The sequence below is a fragment of the Corvus moneduloides genome, chromosome 10, assembly GCF_009650955.1.
Source record: "Corvus moneduloides isolate bCorMon1 chromosome 10, bCorMon1.pri, whole genome shotgun sequence".
NCBI lineage: Eukaryota > Metazoa > Chordata > Aves > Passeriformes > Corvidae > Corvus > Corvus moneduloides.
In genome coordinates, this window is record NC_045485.1 from 2,548,868 (window position 1) to 2,572,194 (window position 23,327).

Consider the following 23,327-nt stretch of genomic DNA (forward strand, 5'->3'; position numbering starts at 1 on the left):
AGGTTGGATGGGGCTTGGAGCATCCTGGGCTAGTGGAAGGTGTCCCTGCCCATGGAAAAAGATGATCCTTAAGATCACTTTCCAACCCAAAGTGATTCTACTGTTTATTTTATGTTCATGGCTTTATGTTTAAGGACAGCTCAGCCAGATTTTACCCGAGTGTTAACACAACCCAAATAGCACAGCTAAGCTCAGCTTAGATCTTTAACGGGTATTTCTGGCTTTTCACAAGTGTTACAGTCAGGGCCTGATGGCAGCATTGCAGGGGCTCACCTCCTTCACCAGGAGTGTCTGGCTGCCAAGTGCTGGGCAGCTGTGGGGGATAGGCAGCACCTTTTGCCATTGTAGCTGGTGCTTGTATTAGCAATTTTGGTTTAAATATTTACCTTCCTCTCCCTGCTCATGAATGTGTTCAATCTGCTTCTCCACCTTAGAGAGGATTTAGTCTGTGGAGATCAGAGCAGACCACCCTACTGGAAGGTGAGAGCTGAACTCTCCTGGCCATGCCCATCTCTCAGTGCCCCTTGCAAGTGATTAACATTCCAGTTTGTACTGGTGATTTAGGTGATTCATAGCAGGTCTGGTTTCAAACTGCACTGGGGTGTGTCAGGAGCCACAGGTGACTATTCCTCTCATCTTGGCCAGTCTAAAATAATTTATGTGCTGCTTACCCTCCAAACTGGCCTTGTTTTGAGCTAATCCATCTATTTAATGCTCTTACTGCTCCCAGCAGTACACAGCTGGGGAGAAGGCTTGAACTCACCTCTCCCTTTTTTCCACGGCTCTAGCAAACAGCTTTCCTTGGATTTAGTGCCTGAACTGCAGCACTTTCACCTCCCATATCTCCTCCTAGAAGATAAAGGATCATACTGAAAAAAAAATGCCCTGTGCCAAATGCTTAAAAGAATAATTTATTAGCAAGTCTTCTACAAACTGGTTTGAACATGGAGGATGCATTTACTAGAGAGGAAGAATGATCAGACACATGGCAATTCCCCAAAAATGGGAACACTCTCTGTCCAGGGATGGCCCTGGGCTCCACACCCACATCTGAACTCCAGGCGCTAGAACAAGAACTCCTGATTGGGGAGGGAGGTTTTTAGGAAGAATTTGATACATGCTCATGGCATACTCATTTAAGAAATGCAGAAGGGACTATGCAGGATGGAGGGGAGGGGCAGATAGTAACAAGCACAGCAGCAGTATCTTGGACCCAGAATACAACACAGGATCTAAGCTGTAGCTGCTGGGATGTCACAGAGTCATCCAAGTGCAGAGGATCCAAGAAGTGACCTTTCCCTTATTCTTTTAGACCTGTATGAAGTTTCATTTCCAGAGTTCGCCCAGAGGTTTATTCTGAACCTCCTGCATAGTTTTCTCTGCAATGGACTTGATTTCTCTGTGCAAGTCTTCAATGCTCTTTGAAGCATCCACTGTCTGTTTCCAAGATGAAAAAAAAATACAGGATAGATACAGAGAATATAGAAATGTGTTACTGGACACCAACAAATGAGAAAAACCTTGTTGTTAACATCTGCTCCCCCCATTACTCAATATTGTTGTTCTTCCTGAGTAGTGAAATGAGCTAATTACACCTCCTCTCTGCAGTTTCTGGAGTGGATTTAGGAAAAACCAGTATGTGTGTAGGAACAGACATTTAAGAAGTAGACGTGAGGGTGGGTGAAGGGAAACAGAAGAAACTGCAGCTGCACGTTGTTTGCTGGCAGTCTTTGGGGTGTGTGACAGAGGCAGGTAAGCTAGGCATTCATCCCAAGTGCACAAAGAGCTGACCAGGGTGTCCTGGAACAGGGCAGTGCCCTCTCTGCCACATCTCACACTGCCCTTGGCTGGTCCCCAATGTGTCCTGCTGAGCAGAAGTGGGAAGAGGGGAGCACAGGGATATGACAGGCAGAATTTGGGAGCTCTCATTAGAGATCCGCACCCCGGTCCATGACAAGCCCATTAGAGTTATTTCCTCACCTTCCAGTTTAGGGTCTTGTCCTCCATTAAGCAATAGAAGGACTGGAGAACTTTCTCTTGGAAGGGGCTGGTCTCATAACGTTCATGTCCAAAGTTCCCTCGTTCCGCTGCTTCTTCCGGGCTTAACTGGAGAAACAAGATCAGGTCTGGCTTTGGGAGTCCAACATCAGGCTGTTTGCACCAGTCCAGGCAGAAGTTCTGTCCCAAAGACAACCGAGTTTGAGGTGAGACACACACAAAGACAGGAAAGCAGCAGGTTGGCTGGAGAGTGAGGTGGGAAAGGAACAGCCAAGGATGGCAGGAATCGCAACCTGAAATGCTCTGCACAGGCTACAAACTGAAAAGGTGATTTCGCAGCTTACCATGTGGGAATTCAGTCCTGGCAGTTTGGAGGCGAGCAGGTTTTGTCAGGTGTTCAGCACCTCTTGTGCCCATTTAAGTTGGGCAGAGCAAAAGCTTTTCATGCCTCTTCTGCAGAGCCCATCTGAGCTCTACCAAGGCACACTCTGAGCCTCCACACAGCCGTTACCATTCCAACACGTGCTCAGTCCTAAAGAAAGCTGCTCTCAAACACAAACACCACACAGCTGCAGTGCAGATCTCTCTGAGCCCATGCAGGCTCCTTTCCAATACTCACCTACCCAGGAATTTCAGCCCAGACACAAGAGATGCAGTTTTCTCCAGCTTTGGGATTTTGCTGACAGATCTGAAGACTTCCATCAGGGCATGTGAATCCATGATGTTGGTGAGACTACAGAGGCTTGTCCACTTACTGCTCATCCACATCTCAGCTCCCTCTAACAGGAGTAGGCACATCTGCCCTCCAGTTTCTCCCCAGATGTTCTGCATCTGGGTATTTTTTGGATGTATGTGCAGTGAGTTTTTCAATACCATGAGGGGGTAAGAGAAGCTGGAAGCCACAATGTCCTGGGTGTGAGCTCTGGCTGCCAGTAAGCTTTTGTGTTAGATATGGGCATCAACATCTCTCCTTCTTCTGGGAATGCTTCTTGAGTGAAAAAAATGCCAAACTCCATTCTTTTAAGAAGCAGAGGAGGTCCCTTCCAGCAGCAAAGGATGCCATCCCTGCTTCCCAGGGTTGCAGGTTCCCCAAGGGTTGCATCCGCATGGCTGAGGATGCAGGTCACCAGCTTCTTTCAAAGAAATGTAGACACTTTAGGACACCCTTTCTACCCCACCAGAGAGTAGCAGAACATTCCTGGTTGTGCCTATGTGTATTTGGGATCATAATTTTGGGGGGACTCAGCTCGTGTCACATGTCATGGCTCCTAATTTGGGGCTTTTGTAGACACCTGCTTAGCACCTAAATGCTTCAATGCATCTGTTCCAGGGTTAAGCCCCAAGCCACACAATGTCCAGGGAAGCAGGAGGGTGGAAGAAGATGCAGGTGAGGGTGCAGGGCCTGGGGGCCCAGGATCTCCTCAGTCCTTCCAGGAAGCAGGGAAAGGCTTGGGCAAGAATGAATGTAGGTCACAACTGGTGCTGCAGGCATGGCTGGAGCTTCTGTGACCACAGGATACTCCTCGAGGATTGATGGCTGCTCAGCAGGAATGGGACACGTATGATGGAGTGGGACAAGAGTGTCTGTGCAGAATGGCTCAAAGGGAGGCTGACAGAACTGCCTTGTTCTGAAAGCAGGGACAGGCCAAAAGGCACAAGTGGGAATGCGAGAAATTCAGGCTAAATGAAGAAAATCACTTTTACTCTGAATGTGAGCAGAAAAGAACCCAGAAAGGAGTGGATATACATCCCTGGAGATACTCTAACCTTGGCAGGATGTAGGTCCAAGCAGCCTGCTGGAGGCTGGGCTTCATGAATTCCACAGGTCCTTTCTAATGTATGTGGTTCTGTTATGTTTCACAAATTCATGGGCCAGCAGCCTGAGCAAGTACAGAGAGTCTTAAATAAACTCCCAGAATCATTCTCCAGAGTCACACAGGTCAGCTTGCAGTCCAGCAGTCTGTCCAGATTTACAAAAAGTCACCAAGTAAGTTTCTCTGCTTGTTCTGGGGAACAATACCCTGAGGTTAATACCTGAGCTGAAACTTCCCTCATTTCCAATCCTCATTTCCCAGAAGAAGAATGGCCCCATGGCCATTCACACCAACAGCCTCTACCTGGAGCTGCTTTCCCAAACAGAGAGAGGGGCAGGGGCTGCTGCAGGTCTCACTCACCCCTTTGGCACTTGTGAAGGCCACTCCAGAGAAGGCGTATCTGTCAACCACAACCGTGATCCCCTGCTGTAGTTTCTCCTTCATCGTCGGTCTGAAACCATACAGGAGATAAAATAATAAAGTTCCATTCCTTGATAGTGACAGAAATGAAAGGAGTTCATCTAAAACTCCAAGTAAGTCAACATTTATGGAGATCACAGGCAGGGACAGCTGTGATGCAGATGGCAGGTGAAGAGCTGTTTGTATTCTCCACCAGGCATTGACCAAACACCCTTTCATGACACCCAAATTCGGGGTGCCAAGCGCTGGGCACTGCTCTAGGCAGCTCCAGGGCTTACAGGAAAGATCACAGATTAATTATATTTACATGAACAGTTTAGTCCTCTTCCCTTTTTAGGTGGTGCAGTAGATTTTGTGATACGCTCTGCCACCTGAATTCACGACAGTTCTTCTCAGAGCTCACTTATCTGCCTTCTGTTCTCCCAGCTTAATTGGCACTGCCACTGCAGCAGAGCCAGGAAAGCTTTTCTGTAAAATGAGAACATTTTGAAATCTGTATTTCCAGGTAAAAACAACAGCCAACACTGATTTCCCCACCTCCACACACAGAGTCTGTGACTAAAGCAAGGACAGCCAGTTACAGCTGAACATAGCCTTTGGCTAGAGGGGAAATTTGGGCACAATTCCTTAACCAGTGTCACTCACAGGGACTGCCTGGCAAAGCAAGTATCCTCAGGAAAGACAGTAAATTCACAGTCTAGGCTGGTTCAGTCTCAGCTCCCCAGTTCTTTAATCCAGTAGAGCACAGGAGCTGGAAATATGGCACCAATGATTCCAGAAAAACAAGCTGTAGGATCTGATCTAAGATTACAATGGCAGGGGATAGATGGGATTTTGGGAAGAAATTCTTCCCTGCGAGGGAGGTGAAGCCCTGGTACAGGTTGCCCAGGGAAGCTGTGGCTGCCCCTGGATCCCTGGCAGTGTCCAAGGCCAGGCTGGACAGGGCTTGGAGCAACCTGGGCTAGTGGAAGGTGTCCCTGCCCATGGCAGGGGCTGGGATGGGATGGGCTTTAAGGTCCCTTCCAACCCAAACTATTCTGGGATTCTATGATTAAACCCAAAGCTGTAAGAGTCCTTAAGACACCACTTCCAGCCTGTTTTCCTGTCTGAACAGGAACACATTCTCGTGCTTTCTGTACCCATTGCAAGCTCGAACCGTGGGGGATTCAACACCACGCATTTTTCTTTTACAACTGAACAAACATCATCTTTACACGTGTTCCCAGCGGTTGGCAGAGAAGAGCAGGTGAATGGTGTGGTCCTCCAGGTTCTTCTCCCTCCCCAGGTAGGAGCTGATCAGCTGCCCAATCTCTGTGGTTCTGTCTGTAGGAAAGAAAGGGAGAGGATGCAAAAGCTGCCCCAAACTGCTCTTCCCAGGTGGGTGTCCATCTGTCTTGGGGGTCTGTCTGTTACGGGTGGGAGGTTGGTCTGACCACGGCAGGGTCTGTCTGTCATGGATGGGAGAAGGTCAGTCCATCCAGGGTGGGAGTTTGTCACGGGTGGCAGGAGGCCTGGCCAGGGTGAGGGGTATATTTATTTGTCACGGGTGGGAGAACGTCAGTTCATAAGGGGCTGGGGATCTACCTGCCTGTGACAGGTTGGGGGGAAGAGGTCGGTCCATCCAGGGGGGAGAATCAGTCTGTCTGTCCGGAGTGGGAGGGGTCTATCCGCCAGTCGCGGGTGAGGGGCGCTCGCTCTATCCGGGCGTGGGGGCTCCATCTGTCACGGGTGGTCGGTCCGCCCAGGGTGGGACGGGTCTATCGCTCAGGGCCGGGGGCGGTCCCTCTGTCCAAGCGTCAGGGTCCATCTGTCAAGTGTGGGAGCAGCCCGCGAGAGCCCCCGGACGGCACCCCGCCCCGTCCCCGGTGCTCACCGCGAGCACCTGGCGGCCCGGGCCGCTCCCAGCCGCGCCGTACCCGGGAAGCGGATGAGGTCGGCGCCGTGCCCTGCGGCCCGCAGGGCCTCCACGAGCCGCCGGCCCTGGGTGCTCTTGCCGGCGCGATCCACGCCCTCCAGCGCGATCAGCGCCCCGCGCCGCGCCGCCATGCCCGCCCGCGCGCGCCCGCCAGCCGCGCGCCGCCCCGCCCCTTCCGCCGCGCCCGCCAATCGCCGCCCGCGCCGCCCCTCATGAATATGCAGCGCCAACGGCGCCGGCGGCCAATGGGCGGCGCGCGGGCCGTGAATACGGGATGAGGCCGCGGGCCTTGTCATGCGGGCCCGGCGGGCGGCGGGGAGCGGCGCGCGGGCCGCAAGATGGCGACTGCCATGTACCTGGAGCACTACCTGGACAGTGAGCGAGGGGCGGGCGCGGCCGAGGGGCCGGGACGGGGGCCGGGGCGGGGGCGGCGGGATTGGGGCGGGGGCGGCGGCGGCGGCGGCAGCGCGGGAATTAAAACTGCGCCACGGGCAGCGTGGGGGGGTGGGGGGCGCGGTCCTGTGTGTGCGTCATCAGCGGGCGCCGCGCTACGTCATCGGTGCGCGCTGGGGAGGCCATGGCGGCTGTGGGGGTCTGCCGGGCAGGGGCTCCCGCTCCCCTTCCCTCCCTGCGGTGGGGCTCCCGCTCCCCGCCCTCGGCTGGGCCCCGGGGCCGCGTCAGCGCCCGCCTGCCAAGGCTCCCAGCACGGTGCTCAAGGTCTGCTGAGGTGAGCGGGCGGCTCATGGTACGTGACTCACAGGATGGCTTGGCTCGGGTTGGGAAGGACCTTAAAGCTCATCTCGTTCCAGCCCCTGCTATAGGCAGGGACACCTTCCATTGACAAGGTTGCTCAGAGTATTTAGTAGCGTTTCTCTTACAGGTATTGAGAATCTGCCGTGCGAGCTGCAGAGGAACTTCCAGCTGATGCGGGAGCTGGATCAGAGAACAGAAGGTACGTGCGGGCATTTCAGCAAGCAAAGGCCGAGAGAGCCCGGCCTGAAGGATGGGAAGAGCCCAGTGAGGCTGGGCTTTGGAGGATGTGTCTCTCCTCTATTGCTGTCCTTTTCTCAGCCCGAGTGCTTTGCAGTGTTTGTCTCTTTCCTGTGAGGATACAGCTCACATCACAGGGCTTGATTTTGTTGTCAGTTTAAATTCACAGCTCTGCGATCACTTTACTCAGTGGCCACTTGGATGGCTTTCCTTCCAGTTATTTCCATATCTACCAAGTTCTAGATTCCTGTGTGCCTTGCAGGACCATTTTTTTTTTCCTTTTTGAAGCTTTTGTTGGTATCTGGCTGCACGCTAACGATTTTCATTTTGAACCATCAGAACAGTGACTGCACCACAGATAAAATGTTCTGCGTGTGGAAAGAGAGGCTGCAACTTGTGAACCCATGGGTTCAGTTTCTGATCTTAACTGTGAATTGACTGCAAGTTAACTTCTGAATTAGCTGCAGAGCACTTGAGAAAGCAGAATCACACCACAAGTGTCAAAAGAGTGAATACCTTTAACTGAATTGCTTTTGTTTTTAAAAAGCAAAATGCGTTCAGGAATTGAGGGGGGTGTAAAAGCTCTCAGGAAGGGCCTCCTAAATACCACGAGGAAGTGGAAAACCAAAAATACCTGCTTTGGCTGGCAGGTCTCTGACGTGTACCTCGTGTGTTTTTCAGACAAGAAGGCAGAGATCGACAGCCTGGCAGCAGCGTACATCGAGTCAGTGAAGAACATGGTACCTGAGGAGCGAGTGGAGCACCTGAAGAAGATCCAGAGTGCCTACAGCAAGTGCAAAGAGTACAGCGACGACAAAGTGCAGCTGGCCATGCAGACCTACGAGATGGTGAGCCATGGAAACCATGGGCATTCTCTGGAGTGGTGCACGAGGAGATACCTCGCAGTGTCAGCTTTCTCTGGCTGGTTTTTTTATGGTTTTTTGTTTTAATGTCTTACCTAAACAAATTGGGAGTCTTCAAGCATATGTTTCTCACTGTTGCCATTCCCAAAAAGCCTTCTCCTGTGGCACCAGGTTTCTCTTTTGCTGAAGAATTAGTGAGTTTGTCCCCCTTGGAGGTGACTTTATCAGTAGTACTCGTCTGCTGTGTGATACTGCCAGTAAATTTACCCCACTCCCTCCTCCTTGGCTGCTCTCTGTCACTGATAATTTATTTAGGGCTGGTCTTAGTTGAAAGCAAAATTGTTTTAAGCCAGCTGCTGTACTATGTTGTGGAGGAGCAGCAGGAATTCTGCTCGATTGCCTTGGTTTATTGGGTGTCAAAATTTCGTCAATGGACCTTGTGAGAAAATCCCATTTCTTAAGATGCAGCTCTCCACTTTTTTTTTTTCTCCTGTCCCTTGAATAATTCTTCTCTCCAGGTGTTTCACCCCACTGGATGAAACTTGAGTGAGAGGAATACTTTTGACTGTGCTAAGTGTTTATTGTCCAGCTTGTAGAGATGCTTTGGGTTTTGCTACAGCTGCAGTAGATGTTTTATTGCCATCAAATACTGCAGTAAAGGAAATGCTGTCCCAGGAATATCAGTGCCCTAGATAACTAGGGAGCTCATTTGATGACAAAGTATTGCAGCAGCACAGTTTGGGGGTGGTAGATTAAAATCCCTGTCCTGAAAGTCACTTTATTGCAGCCAGGGTACTTAATTAATGTGTGTTGACTTGTTATTGAGGATTGTCAACCTCTGTCTGTATTTATTGCTAAACTTCTTTGATTCACATCACAGTGGAGTACCAGGGAAAAACTTGACACATTTCAGGGACTGTATTTGAATTTTGAAATTTGCAGGGACAAACCAGTTATTTCAGTGTCTCTCATCTTGTTCTGTTCTGAAAATCATTAGTCTGAGTTGCTTTGACTCTCCTTCATGCTGCTTTCCTTTCCCTTCCTTTCTGCTCTCTTGTAGAGGGATTGGCTCCTCCTGCTTTTGCCTCCTTCATTCCCTTTGTGGGTGCCATTTCCCTTTTCCCAGCCTGTACCCCTTCCATGCCTTGCTCTGTGGTACCACACTGTTTGTGCTGATAACAGCCACTGTTTCAGCCCTTCCTGTTTTCGTTGGGGCTCTTATTTTTTGTGTTTCTTTGTAATTCAGTTTGTGGTTTCCTCTTGGTGCAGGTGGATAAGCACATCCGCCGGCTGGATGCAGACTTGGCGCGGTTTGAAGCTGATCTCAAAGATAAACTGGATGGCAGCGACTTCGAAACCCCTGGATCTCGAAGCCTGAAAAGTGGGTAAATTTGATACAATTGAGAGCCTTTTCCAGCACTTGGAATATCAAACCAGGAAGGCTGAGATGTAAAATAGGCTCTTATTTCTGGAGGAAGGAAAGAAGCGCACCATTCTCTGCTTGTTTTTAATGCTCTTCAAAATGTTTACAGTGGGCAAGAGATGAAGAGAAATGTGGTGCTGGGATCAAACTTAACTGTTGCACAGATCATCCTGAAGTTGTTCATCCTGGCTCTAAGGAGAGTGCTGTGCCAAAACTGCACTGGTGTGTGTAACAGTCTTAGTTTCAGGAAAAATTAGGAGTTAAAGGAAGATACCAGTTTTTACAGTGTATGCTGAAATATTGTGGGATTACAGTGACACTGAAATGTGGATACAGCAGCACAGCACAGCTCGATGCCTTTGAACTATGAAATAAGGGGTGGGAGCAGAGAGGTGGAGATAAAAGTTATGTTAGTTATTGAGTAACCTATTAACTGTGTTTAAGGATATACTGAGATTTGAAAAAAATTACTGCATGTCTAATCAAGTGTGATGCTGTTTATGACTTGGGCTGACGTACTGCAGTGCTTTATTGCCAGAACTGCAAACACAAGAGTTTGGTGCTCAGTTGTACTTGTCAGTTTGGTGTATTTTTGGCTCAAAAATGCATTTCAGTCAGCGTATTCAATTACATGTATAATAAGGATTACTCAGTTACATATGAAATAGGGATTTCAAGACAGTAACTGCATCAAAAGAACAACAGCTGGGGATGTTTCTGCCACTCAAATAGGCTGAAATGATGGGGTTGTTTTTCCTTTCTAGAGGGACGAAGTCAGAAAGACAAAAGAAGCTCTCGTGGTCGAGGCAGGAGAACATCTGAAGAAGATACACCAAAGAAAAAGAAACTCAAAGGAGGGTAAGGCAGGGCCAGGCACAACTCCAGGGCCTTGGGCTTGGCACTTCATGAATTTTCCACAAGCTCGTGTTACCCTATTTACGACTCGTGTCCAGATGGCGAGCGGTGTTAAGAGTGCTCTGGTCTTACTCCATTTCATTAATGTCCTGCTTAGGACAGGTCAGCATTGTTCATTAACTCCTTGGTTGGCATGTGGAAGCTCAGCATGCTTGGAACACTCTGACTGGAAGGACAGGATCAGCCTCCCTGTTGCTGTTGGCAAGCTGGGAGAAAATAGCTTTGATTTTTGTCACAGAGCTATTTTTAACAGTTGTTTGTGGTCTTGATGGTAAAAGAAACTCACTTGTCCATCAGGACAGAAACTGATGTACTGCTGTTCTAGAAATCATGGAGAATTTCGGGGGTTGTTTTCGAAGGATAGTGTCCTAGGTAGCCTTGAATAATCTGATTTGGTTTTGAGAGGCAAGGAGGAAAGCATGTCCCCTCTCTGAGACGGGATTTCTATTAAAGGGGCTCGGTTTATTCTGATATTTTCAGCTGGCTAAATGGAGGGACAGGAAACTTAAAAGTAGTTTCTATGGACTGCTACTGGCATGTCAACACACCCCTGTCAGAGAAAGAGGGTTCACTCATGCCTGACAGTGAGAAAACATGTCTATTAAAACAGGCTGGGGAAAAACTCCAAACAGGTTATTCTACTCACAGCCAGGAGTGATCTGTGTGATAATTTTGTTACTTTACTCATGACATCTACAAATCCCTCTCTTAATTCTTTCTAGTCATACTGTGATCCAACCTACCTTATGATTTTAATTAATGGACTGTGGTAATGAAATATAAACTCTAAAACAGGGTCATGTGGTTTAGGGAAGATACTGTAAAACACTGATTTTCCCAAGTAGGATTTAGATCTTGGAAACATCAAATCCTAGAATGGTTTGTGTTGGGAGGCACCTTAAAGACCCTCCCATTCCAGCCCCTGCTGTGGGCAGGGACACCTCCCACTAGCCTGAGTTGTTCCAAGTCTGGCCATGAACACTTCAGGGATGGGGCAGCCACAGCTTCTCTGGGCACCCTGTGCCAGGGCCTCCCCACCCTCACAGGGAAGAATTCCTTCCCAATATCCCATCTAACCCTGCCCTCTGGCAGTGGGAAGCCATCCCCTTGTAACACAGTGTTGTCTGAGTTGTTTTGTCCTGACTCTGTCCTTGCCCACAGGTCTGAGTTTGCTGATACCATCCTGTCAGTGCATCCCTCGGATGTCCTGGACATGCCAGTGGATCCCAACGAACCCACCTACTGCCTGTGTCACCAGGTGTCCTATGGAGAGATGATTGGCTGTGACAACCCAGATGTAAGCACTTGAGAGATGATTGGTTTTCAGATGTTTGTTGCCTCCCACCCCTGTACAATCCGAGGAGGGGGTCCTTGCTCGGTTAGCTCATACCAAATGATGGGAACGTTTGTGAATCACTAAGAATCTCCCCTGTGGGTTTTTCCTTTTTCTTTTGCAGTGCCCAATTGAGTGGTTCCACTTTGCATGTGTGGACCTGACCACCAAACCAAAAGGGAAATGGTGAGTGGGACAACATTCAGCTTTGGGATTTTTATCAGGCTGCAGTTTGCCTCAACAAGAATTAAAACCCTGCTGTGAGCCTGGTAGAGGAGCTTTGCTCTTCTCATCAGAGGGTTTGAATCCAGTGTGATGGGGGATTATGTTTGAGGGTAGAAGATACAAGATGAACCTTGTTCTTAAAATCCATTTCCACAGAAGTCTTAGGTTCTGGTGGGAGCAAAACTGCCTGATAAACAGAGCAGGTTTTAACCTGAGGCTTGTGTGAACATGGACATGTTACATCTGAGGTTTGCTGTCACTAGTTGTGGCTGTGCTTAAAACTGAGAGACAGATAACTCTTCATTTCACTTCTGGAGGAATATTTTGAAGACTTCTCAGGGTTCTACCTCTGTGCTCATCTTGGGAAGGACCATGGGCTTGTTATTTTTATCTAATGGACCATTTTAATCAAATTAACAAGTTGCCAGTCAGAAGCAGGCTTATTTGTGCACAAATATTAAAAACAGTTCTTGGGCTCTGTGCTGTTAATTCCAGGAGCTAATTACTGCCTCTTTTTTCTTACAGGTTTTGTCCTCGTTGTGTTCAGGAAAGAAAGAAAAAGAAGTAAGGAGTAGAGGGGAATACACCACCGAGGCAAGAAGAATTTAATATATTCCTTCATCCATGTTGCAATATTACCTTTGATTATTTTTTGTTAATCTATCCTCCATCTTTTTTCTGGTATGATATTTAATTATCCAGTGGCCAGTTGAAATTCCTGTTCTTTCCTAAGACTTTGGGAGGGAGTCCCAAATCCATTTGCCACGGAGATTTTATTTATGTTAGTCTTGCACAATAATACTGAGAGAGAGTGTTGCCTTTTCTGGCTGTTTCCATTTCCCTGAAGATTCTTTAAGTACATCACTGTGAAGATGAAACCTACAGTATTCTTGGAGAGAGAGACAGAGAAGGTCAGATTTATTCACAAAATAAGACGAAGGCCTGAATTGTTAGCTGTGATTGCCTGTGTGGCACCTGGGTAAATCAGGAAATCAGGTTTTAGAGAAAGGCTCCATGAGGACACTGTTTGTTCCCATGATGGTGTGGCTCTGCTGTTGAAGAAGGCCATTCAGGAATGTTTCAACAGGACTTCTTGTCTTTTTTTTTTAATGGGCCACATTTGCATGTTCTTGACTTCTTTAGCTGCCTTTTCAGATGATGAATGTGAATCCTTGGATTAGCACAGTGTCAGTGGCTGCAGCAGAAGGGAGAGGGGAAATCAGGAGTCAGAAAGCAAAAGTCTGTTTTTGCCTTCCTCTGAGATACAGTGGATGCAGAAGTTGAGGGAAGAGCAAAGTCTTGCCTTCATATCTGTCTCCTGCATCATGAGGCTTACCTGCCTACAATGAAAGATGTAGTGAGGAAAGGTGCCTGCAGGGTTTCCTCCCTGCTGGTGGAAGGAGGAAAAAAAAAGCCCCAAACTCATGAACTTTGCTGGCACTGGTCCCTGGTGGGTGTTGGTGGCAGTTCTGTGCAGGGCTGTGTGCTGCTTTCCCTACCAGTGTGCAGAAGCTCCTGGTACAGACTGCTGGAAAGGCATAAAGAAACTTCCAGATAAACTTCTCTTCTGCTGAATAAATAGTACAGAAGATTAAAAACACTTCTACTCAGATTCTGGCACGTGTTCTCAAAAGAAAGAAGGCTTTTCCTGTTGCACTGAGCCTCTTCCTCATGGTTTGCAGTGAAAGAAAGTAGAACACAGCTCCTGCCACTTCACTCTGTGGGGCTTTTTGCTTGCTGCTGACATAGAAGAAACCTCTCAATCGTGAGGCAGCTTTTCTGTGAACATTGATTTATGGCAGAAAAAAAGGATGGATTTTAGGAAAAAATCCCCATCTTCAGGGTCCTGTTATTTCCAGTGTGATGTTGCACGTGTCTTTACTACATTGCATCATGGAGAGATGAAGTTTGCAGAGTTCTGTGCATGAAAATGCACATCTGTGATGCACATTTGTCATTGCTGCCGTGGAGTAGCACGTGGAAAGCAGGCAGGGAAATTAAAGCTGGAGTGCTGGAGGGAAGGAGGAGGAACAGCACAATCACACAGGCCTGGAGTACAGCGAGCCCTCTTCTTCTCCTGCCTCTTCATGAGAGCAGATTTGTGATACCTCATGAGCCAGCCTGTAATCCAGTCACCAGTGGGTGAGAGCTGCTCCTCCTTCACCCACTGTACTGGCCTGAGTGGGAGCATTGCTGTGTCCTGACAACCCGTGTCGATGCTGTTCCAGGTTTTGTTTTCCCCTTCCATCCCATGGTATTGTAGACAACTTCTTTTCCCTTTTTTTCCCTAAGGCTCTGTTAGTACTGGTATTGCCATGGATTAAGCATTTGATTTGAAACCATCTCAAAATTCCACTCTGGAGATGGTGCTGGAAACATGCCGTGAGGGAAGAGAGCAGCTCTGGGTGAGCCAGTGTGGAGCTGACTTCCCTCAGCTCCAAAATTCTGGTCAGGTAGGATAACAAGACACGTTTTTAGAAGTACTTTTGGGGCTTTGAAGAGTATTTTCCACTTGAACCAGCAAAGCAAAAAGGAAAACAAGCTCTAGAAGGTAGAGCTCTCAAAAGGAAGGATAATTTGCTAGGAATTATGAATAGTGTGAGGTACAACATTCTCCTCTTCTTTACAACATCTGTGATGTGTAGAGCATCTGAGATCTGATACCAGCAATAAACTCTCCCACTGGGAACATGCCAGTGCAGGGCTTGGATGGGCTCAGGAGAATCTGCTGCCCTCTTAGACCTGGTTGTAGAGATTTTTTACGACTCCTTGTAGACAGAAATACCAGCAGCCTTCATTTTTGCTTACTAAAGGATTTAAATCTTCTGACTTTTGAATGTACAGTGTTAAATGTTTCCTGGAGAAGGGTGATCCCTAAAGGAAAGTCCCACTCAACATTGCCCAAAAAAGCCCCGCCAGAGGCCCAGCTTTACTGCAGCTCATCCAAACCGGAGGTCGAAACCGACTTTCACTCAATTACCCGAAACGAGAGGGGGGGCGGGGAAAAAAAAAAAAAGAGGAATGTAAAGTTTAAAAAAAAAAAAAAAAAAGAAATGTATATCTGTATTTTTGAATCTTGGAGATGTTGGATTATATTATAAATAAAGTATTTTTGGGAATAAATGTGTGAGGATTGGGGGGGGTGCGGGTGCTGTTGCAACCTCCGGCCGCCAGGGGGCGCTGCCGCCCGCCCGCGCTGAGCGCGTTCGCGCTCAGCGCGGGCGGGCGGCAGCGCCCCCTGGCGGCCGGCGTGAGGCGCGCCGCGCGTTCCCGGCGCTTCCCGGCCACGGAGCGTCCTTGGCATCTCCCGTGCCCCGGCATTATCCCGAATTCCCCACTCCCTCTCCGCGCTAACCCCCACGGCGAAGGCTGCGTGACGTTGCGGTGCCCCGGGGCTGTGCGGTGGCAGCGGCGGGAGAGACTCCCTGAGGCCGCGGTTGTTTTTTTTTTTCCATGGCTTCCACAGCCCTGTGGAGCCGCGGGGCCGCCTGGCTGAGGAGCTGCCGGGGGACGGCCCTGCAGCGCGGCCGCAGCCGGGAAGCCCCGGGCGTGCTCCGGGGAAGGGGCTGCTGCCGGGAGGTGGTGGCGACCTGCGAGCGCTACGCGGTGCGGAGGTTGCCCTTCGCCCGGCTGGCGGACGGCGATGTGGCCTTCTTCGAGCGCCTCATGCCCGGCAGGGTCGTCACGGGCGAGGAGGAGGTGAAGCCCTTTAACGTGGACTGGCTGAAGTCGGTGCGAGGTAAGCGGAGCTGCTGCTTGTGCTCGGTTGGTGAAACTTCCTTCCTGCCTCTGGTAATTACCGCAGCAGTAAGTTTGCCAAAGGAAGTCTTATCTTTATTTATGGCGGATCACATCTGTACAGGCTGTAGAGTTGGAAGGGACCCATGAGGATTATCGAGTCCCGACTCCTGGCCCTGCACAGACACCCCAATAATCCCACCCTGTGCCTGGGAGCGTTGTCCGAATGCTCTGGCAGCTTTGGGGCCGTGCCCATTCCCTGGGAGCCTCTTCAGTGCCCGACCGCCCTCTGGAGGAAGAACCTTTTCCTGATATCCAGCCTAACCCTTTCCTGACACAGCTCCAGCTGTTCCCTAGGGTCCTGTCACTGGTCACCAGAGACCACATGAGTGCCTGCCACTCCAAAATGAGTTTTTCCTCATAAAAATATTCCTTTAAGAATTACCTGGTACTTGGTAAACTTATAGGCTTTCATTAAAAAAAAAAAAATTAACTCTCTAACTTAATAATTAATTTTTTCCTGGAACAAATTGATTCACCTAAGAGTTTTGATTGAACCTCAGAGGAGAATATGAAAGCTTTTGGGAGATTTGATTGCAGCCTTCCAGTACCTTAAGGGGGCTTATAAGAAGGAGGGAGAGGGACTTTTTATACGGGCCTGGAGTGGCAGGACAAGGGGGAATGGCTTCCCACTGGCAGAGGGAAGGGTTAGATGGGATACTGGGAAGGCATTCTACCCTGTGAGGGTGATGAAACCCTGGCACAGGTTGCCCAGAGAAGCTGTGGCTGCCCCAGCCCTGGAAGTGTCCAAGGCCAGGTTGGATGTGGCTTGGAGCAACCTGGGCTAGTGGAAGGTGTCCCTGCCCATGGAATGAGATGAGCTTTTAGGACCTTGCCAACCCAAATCATCCTGTGATTCTAAATCAAGCATTGTGAGTTCTCTGTTGCTTCTGTCAAAGATTCCATGAGAATTTAAACCATTTCCCATTGCCCCCAGTGGCAGCCAAGTCTACCTATACATGCAAAGTTTTTGCAGGGCTTAAAGGGAAAGGCTGCTGTTGAAATGTTTGTTGTCAAAGTGGTTGAAAATGCCTAACGGTGGAGGGAGCATTGTTACTTCCCACCTCATGCTTTCCCACCTGTTTCTTTCTGACCTCTGCAGAGCCACAGCTTGCCTTGAGAGTCCCTTGCTTTCATTGCAGGCTGCAGCCAGCTGGTGTTGAAGCCACAGACAACAGCAGAGGTGTCTCAGATTCTCAGGTAATGTGGACCTTTTCTGCTGGGCTTGGTGCTGAGGAAACTTGGGTTGAGTCAGGGATGATCTGGCAGGTGAAGGGAACTTGTAGGTGTTCAGACACCAATTCCTTAAGCACTGGAGTTGCTGAGGCAGTTTTCTTCATGACTTTTCTGTTCTGATAAATGACTAAAATTAGCTATTGTACAGGTGCTCAGAAAGGACAAGTTTTGTGAAAGATTCAGGAGGATCTGTTTGAAACGGTAAAGAAGGTTAGGGCAGAACCAGGCAGTTTGAGGATCTGTTTTATCCACATCCCGTGGTTCACTGGTGTGAGCACAGCTCTGGTTGGGCAGTACTGTGCCAGATCACTGTTTGGCTGAGGAGCTGAAAGCTGCAGGAACCTGCTCCTGGCTCTGTTAAAACAGGAATGCAGAGCACAGGAAAGGCAGGCAGGGCTTCTCAAGGGACTCTGGTGCCGTGGGGCTCTGCGCCATCCCTTGTGCGGGAGCTGCTGTGAGCTCAGAGAGGATGTGGTGGGTGGTGCTTGGCAGGGATGTGGCAGGTGGAGCAGCTGAGGCACAGGTGCACATTTTGTTGCCTACATGGCATTAATTTCTTGGAAGGAGGAGAGCAGTCATGTCTGAAACCACTGCCAGAGGCTGGCTGTCAGAGCCCACTGAGGAGCCCAGGCTGTTAACACAGTCTGCTGCAGAAACAGCTTCTGTAGAAACATAAGCAGTGCTTTCCAGGCAGATGGTGTGTGCCACATGTGTAGGTACACACGGGGCTAACCCCAAGTGTTGGTTCTTTGCCCAGCGCTGGGCTGAGTTAAGACAGGAGTTGCACTTTCTCACTTTGTCATTGAAACTGTCTCCTTGCATCAGTTTAATCTTTCGGTGAAATGCTGCTTAATTTTAAGGAGCACTGTCACAACAGTAGACGTTCATGTAGAGGTGAAACTTCACTGACAGACTGATTATGGCCTTTAAATGCGTAAAAATTCAGAAACCTTTTTCCTTCCAGGTACTGCCATGAGAGGAACCTGGCAGTGAACCCTCAGGGGGGTAATACGGGCCTTGTTGGGGGCAGCGTTCCTGTCTTTGACGAGATCATTCTCTCCACTGCTCTCATGAACCAGATCATCAGCTTTGACAAGGTGTCTGGTAAATATTCCAGAGATGTGAGGCACAGAAATGAGCCCCAAAACAGGCATTTTCCTGGGAAAATATAACAGCAGGATCAGCAGGGTTCAGCCCAGCAGCATCATAAGGAGGTTTGTTTGAATTTGGGGGGTTAGGGGTCAGGCTGGTGTGAGTATCTCTGTTCAAAGAAAGATAGCAACAGGCAGAATTTAAACCATTTCCCATTGCCCCCAACAGCAGCCAAGTCTACCTATACATGCAAAGTTTTTGCAGGGCTTAAAGGGAAAGGCTGCTTTCCCTTTAAGGCAGAGACACACTTAATGTGGTTGTGTTTTACCAGTCCGGAGTTGTGGGTCACCAGATGTTGAGGCAATAACAAAGCTCCCTGAGGCTTGAGGAGGGGCAGTTCCCTGGAGCATGCACAGACTCGTGCATTTAAGCTGAATCCTGGGAAGTTTTGAAGGAAGAGATGGTTGCATCTGCTCATACTGCTCCTGCTCCTTGAGGAGGCACCTTCTTCTCGGCCATCAGCTTGTAGCAGGGCGTTTCTGTTGCAGGGATCCTCGTGTGCCAAGCGGGCTGTGTGTTGGAGAGGCTCAACGAGTACTTGGAGGAGCAGGGGTTTATCATGCCACTCGACCTGGGAGCCAAGGGCAGCTGTCACATCGGGGGGAACGTGGCCACCAATGCCGGAGGCTTGCGGCTCTTGAGATACGGCTCTCTGCGAGGGACGGTGCTGGGCCTGGAAGTGGTAAGGCGAGTACCTGGCAGTTCCTTTCTGTTTAATCCTCTGCTTCTTACTGCTTCCTGTTCTTCTAACTATCCAGCACACAGCCAAGTTCTTCTCCAGGCTTCCATTCTTAACTTTTCCTTGTTGGTCTCTTTTGAGAAGGGTCACCACATGTCTTCATGCATGTAGCATGTTATTGCTGCTGCAGTTTCCAGCTTCCTGACTTCCAGTGCTTGCTGACAGAGGAGGTGTTAGGTGGTTTTCTAGTCCAGACAAGTGAAAAGAAGGTAGGGAGAGATTGGGGGATCCCAGGTTATCTGCATGGAGTTGGTTCCCCTGAGCAGTGGGTCTCTGGAACACTCTTTTCTAGTGGCTGCTCACTTGGATTTTAATAGAATCATAGGATCACAAACTGGTTTGTGTTGGACAGGACTTTAAAGATCATCTTAAGGTTTAAAGCTCACCCCATAACAGAGCTGTCTGCTTTGGGTTCATTTGGCTGCTGGCTGTGTCCTAGAGTCTCTGCTGTTCCTCAGCTGCTCCTGTCCTACAGGTGAGTGCCTTGGGGTGTAAAGGCTGGATTAGGAGTTCTAAAGGTTTTCAGGGCTGGGGAGCAAAGTATTAATGGGAAAAAATTTGGGCAGGGAACAAAAGCATGGCATGGTTTTACGGTGTAGGCTTAGAAAGGAAAGCATTTGTCTCAGGTCAGTTTGGCTCTAGTGTCAGAATAGCCATGAATAACCTCTCTTGGAGATACTCAGCCTTGATTTAAGGCTCAAGTGGGCAGAGGGTTTACTTCATTCTGCTTAACTGTTCACTGTTTCAAGTAGCTTTCCTTGTTTCTGCTGGATAATAAGAGCTAGGGCTGCAGAGAGTGGCTGGTCTTCTCCACCACTAGTAAGAAAAGCAGAGCAAACTAGACCTACTGTTATTACTTGTCCTGATGGAAGGAGAGAAGTAGGAGGGAAATACCTACTCTGTCCTACTCAGGTAGGATATAGAGGGGGGGAAGAGCTGGGGCTGGACAAGCAGTGTGGGCTGCAGCCGTGTCCCTGTGCTCCAGGTGAGTGACACTTCCCATCAGCTTGGTCACAGGTAAGTTCATGACAGCACATTCCTACCCAGGTGCTCTGACTGGGCCCCTGTGTTCCCACAGGTGCAGGCTGATGGCTCAGCTCTGGACTGTCTGACCTCTCTGCGCAAAGATAACACGGGCTATGACCTGAAGCAGCTCTTCATAGGATCCGAGGGGACCTTGGGAGTTATCACTGCTGTCTCCATACTCTGTCCTCAGAAGCCTAAGGCTGTGAATCTGGCATTCCTAGGTAGAAACTGATACTGATGATTTCACACCTGAATTCAGAGGCTGGGAATAGGGATGGAGAGGAAAAAGCACTGCTCAGCCTGCTGAGCTGGACTGCCAGCATCAGCTGGTTTCTGGGTAATAGTGTAGGGCTCTGTGCTAAGTAGGGCTCTGTGCTAAAATACCTGTGCAGATATTTAATATCTGTTGAAATACCTGCAAGGGCAGGTTGTTCTGTAAGGAAAGTGGAGCCAGGAGCTCAACAGGGTGAGGAGGCAGGCGGAACAGTCCCCTCACTGGTGAGGGCCTGGTCTGACAGGCTCAAGAGGTGAGCAGAGCAAGACTGTGACAGTAGGCAGGGGCAGCCACCATCCAGGAGTCAGGTGGGCAACAAGGTGACAAGGCAAGGCTGAGAAGTCACATCTGCAGGTCAGGCTCTGGATCAGCAGAGTACATGGCCAGGCACAGCTGCTTAAAAGCTGCTTTTGGGTGTCCCTCAGCAGGTCCAGAGTTGTTTGTGAGGGAGCCTTCATTGAGAATTGTTTACTTCTCAGAAACTTCAAAAGGGTTTGGGGTGGTGTCTGTTTTTGGTCCTGATTTCTGTCTGTGTTCTGTCTGAAGGGTGTCAGAGTTTTGCTAAGGTTCTGGAAACATTCACAACCTGCAGAGCCATGCTGGGCGAGATCCTGTCTGCTTATGAGTTCATGGATGAGAAGTGCATGGAATTGGTTGAGAGACATCTCAAGCTGTCCAGCCCAGTGACAGGTACCAGTGGCATTCACACTGTAGAAGGGGGCACTGTACTTCTCGGGGATTTTCAGGCTAGTTTTAAACACTTTTAAAAAGTGACTAATTTTAAAAAGTTGACTTTTTAAAAGTTGGCGATTGTGTGGGCATCGCTCATAATTTTTGTATCTAGTTTATCCATTCCAACCACCTTTTATCTTTAGAGATGAGATTTTTTTACTTGTATGTGTCATCACAAAACTGCTAGCTTTCTGGAAAGTGGTTGCAAAAGAAAAGATAGAGCATGTCAGTGAAGTGCCCTACAGATAAAAGACTGCCCTCTCTGGCACCAGAGAGTCTGGGCACATAACATGTGGGGAAAGCTCCAAAACCTGCCCTGAATTCCTCTGTTTTGCTCCAAGGCATCTGCTTACTTTGTTCTCCCTCATTCTCAGACAGCCCTTTTTATGTTCTAATCGAAACTTCGGGCTCCAACTCAACCCATGATGAGGAGAAATTGAACAACTTCCTAGAACAGGCCATGGCTTCTGGTTTGGTCACTGATGGAACTGTGGCAACGGACGACAAGAAAATAAAGGCAAGTCAGCATTTCCTCTTCCACAAATCTCTTTGATGTGGATTTGTATTTTATATAGGGAAGTGTTCAGACTGATGTTTGGTATATTTATGGAACCCAAGAGCTACTTGGTTTATATGGATTTCTGTGATCCTTGATTCCTCAGATGCTGTGGAGCCTGCGGGAGAGGATCACCGAGGCCCTCACTCACGAGGGTTATGTGTACAAGTATGACATCTCTCTGCCTGTGGGAAAGCTCTATGACCTCGTGACTGATATGAGGGCTCGGCTGGGCCAGAGTGCCAAAAATGTGGTGGGCTATGGCCACTTGGGTAAGTGGGGGTGCTGGGAAAGGAGGTGATGGCCCTTCTGTGCTGCAGGTTTCACTGTGCAGCGATTTAGTGAGAGGCTTTAATAGAGGGCTGTGGAAGAGGAGGGTGCATCAGGATCTTTGTGTTTGAATTTCACTGCTTTCAGACTGTTTTCCATACACTGATGGCATGTTGCTGGCCAGTGAACCATGGAACTGGTCATCTGTGTCTTCTTGCTGTGTACTTTCTATTTAAAGATGTAATTTGTTCAATTGGACCATCAATTTGGTTGATGTACTTAGACACATTTGGCAGATAACCACTTTCTTGTCCAAAGTGATTAATCCTCCTGGAAATCAATTTTTTTGTGAGCCATTAACCCTCCGAGAGAGAGAGAAAGAGAGAGAGAGAGAGAGAGAGAGTGATGGTGATAAAAACCATGGAACACTCTCGAGCATACTTGATTAAGGATCATTTGAAAGACACGTTGCATAACAAAGGCTCCCTGTGGTAGCTCTTTGAGGACTAAGCTGTGTGTTGTGAGGGTTTGCTAGGATGCAGGAAGAGGTTCCTGCGGGAGGAGGATGAGTAAGTTGTATTTATCTTAGTGCGTTTTGTCTTTCGGAGTACCCAGCAACTCTGTGCCTAATCAAATACTGTCACAAGCAGCAGCAAAAGGAGAAATTGTTCTGCTTTCTTTGTTTCTGTTGACATGGTGCCAAAGTGCATTTAGAGCATTGCACAAACATAATAGGGAGAGAAAAAGTGATGAAGGGCCACGTTAAAACCTAATGATCATTATGAAATGCCATTGGGGAAGTCTTTGTCATGGCATCACAGTGGTGGCACAATCATTAATGCAGCACAGTGGGAATTTTAAAATCACAGAAGTCGGAGTTTGAAAGTAGCTTAACTTGGAACCCTTCCTCAAATATTGCACCGGGAGCGTGGAAAAGCAAAGATCCTATTTGAATTATTTGTGCACGGAGAGGCTGATTTTTGTAGGACAGTGAGCTTGCCCTTTTTGCACAGTTTGCAGACTAACAAAGGCCCTGTTGTTTGAGAATGTGGAGGAGCCAGGAATGAGTATCCATTGCAGGGCCACCAAGTTTTTCTCCCAGACCCACCTGTGCAATGTTTTCTTCCAGGAGATGGGAACTTGCATTTGAACATCACGGCGGAGTCCTACAGTCATTCCCTGCTGGATGCCATCGAGCCCTTTGTGTATGAGTGGACTGCAAGATACAGTGGGAGCATCAGTGCAGAGCACGGGCTGGGCTTCAAGAAGAAGCAGTTCATTCAGTACAGCAAACCACGCGAGGCAGTGGTGCTCATGCAGCAGTTCAAAGCCATGCTGGACCCCAAGGGGATCCTCAACCCCTACAAGACGCTGCCCTCAGCTCTCGAGAGCAGCACGTGCTGAGGAGCCAGCAGAGCAGGGCAGCTCCAGCTCCGTACCTGTACTTGAGCCATAAACACACTGGTGGATCAGCAAGAATGTGGAGTGCTGCGTGTTTGATTTTGTTAGTGGGATAGAACCAGTAAAGAAATGTGGTTGCTCTTTTCAGGGGTGCCTGCTCTTGCTGAAGAACACACTACTGGGTTTCCTATTTAGTCTGAACATTGAAACCAAACATGGAGATACTGTGTGTGTATGACTATTCCAA

At 48.8% G+C, this 23,327-nt stretch overlaps 3 protein-coding genes across 6 annotated transcripts; 2 read left to right on the forward strand and 1 right to left on the reverse strand.

Moving 5' to 3' along the window:
* Window positions 1–890: 890 nt before the first annotated feature.
* On the reverse strand, window positions 891–6,290 carry DTYMK (deoxythymidylate kinase). The gene is made up of 5 exons (XM_032120072.1): window positions 6,149–6,290; window positions 5,447–5,555; window positions 4,173–4,263; window positions 1,981–2,178; window positions 891–1,437 (listed from the first exon to the last, which is right to left on the reverse strand). The coding sequence occupies exons 1-5, from the start codon at window positions 6,276–6,278 to the stop codon at window positions 1,327–1,329; spliced, it is 639 nt and encodes a 212-aa protein (XP_031975963.1). The 5' UTR covers window positions 6,279–6,290; the 3' UTR covers window positions 891–1,326.
* A 106-nt stretch (window positions 6,291–6,396) lies between these two features.
* On the forward strand, window positions 6,397–14,946 carry ING5 (inhibitor of growth family member 5). 3 transcript variants are annotated; one of them, XM_032119339.1, is made up of 8 exons: window positions 6,397–6,522; window positions 7,028–7,099; window positions 7,819–7,985; window positions 9,270–9,381; window positions 10,188–10,281; window positions 11,500–11,635; window positions 11,796–11,857; window positions 12,422–14,946. In XM_032119339.1, exons 1-8 carry the CDS (start codon window positions 6,486–6,488, stop codon window positions 12,462–12,464), a joined length of 723 nt encoding a protein of 240 aa, XP_031975230.1. In that variant the 5' UTR covers window positions 6,397–6,485; the 3' UTR covers window positions 12,465–14,946. The 3 variants fall into 3 exon arrangements, with proteins under 3 accessions (XP_031975230.1, XP_031975231.1, XP_031975232.1); XM_032119340.1 differs by lacking the exon at window positions 6,397–6,522 and adding an exon at window positions 6,715–6,892; XM_032119341.1 differs by lacking the exon at window positions 6,397–6,522 and adding an exon at window positions 6,715–6,874.
* A 202-nt stretch (window positions 14,947–15,148) lies between these two features.
* On the forward strand, window positions 15,149–23,227 carry D2HGDH (D-2-hydroxyglutarate dehydrogenase). Of its 2 annotated transcripts, none has more exons than XM_032119328.1 (9): window positions 15,149–15,635; window positions 16,837–16,894; window positions 17,895–18,034; window positions 18,555–18,769; window positions 19,900–20,068; window positions 20,668–20,811; window positions 21,228–21,370; window positions 21,516–21,681; window positions 22,809–23,227. In XM_032119328.1, the coding sequence occupies exons 1-9, from the start codon at window positions 15,350–15,352 to the stop codon at window positions 23,081–23,083; spliced, it is 1,596 nt and encodes a 531-aa protein (XP_031975219.1). In that variant the 5' UTR covers window positions 15,149–15,349; the 3' UTR covers window positions 23,084–23,227. The 2 variants fall into 2 exon arrangements, with proteins under 2 accessions (XP_031975219.1, XP_031975220.1); XM_032119329.1 differs by having other exon boundaries at window positions 18,571–18,764.
* Window positions 23,228–23,327: the final 100 nt, after the last annotated feature.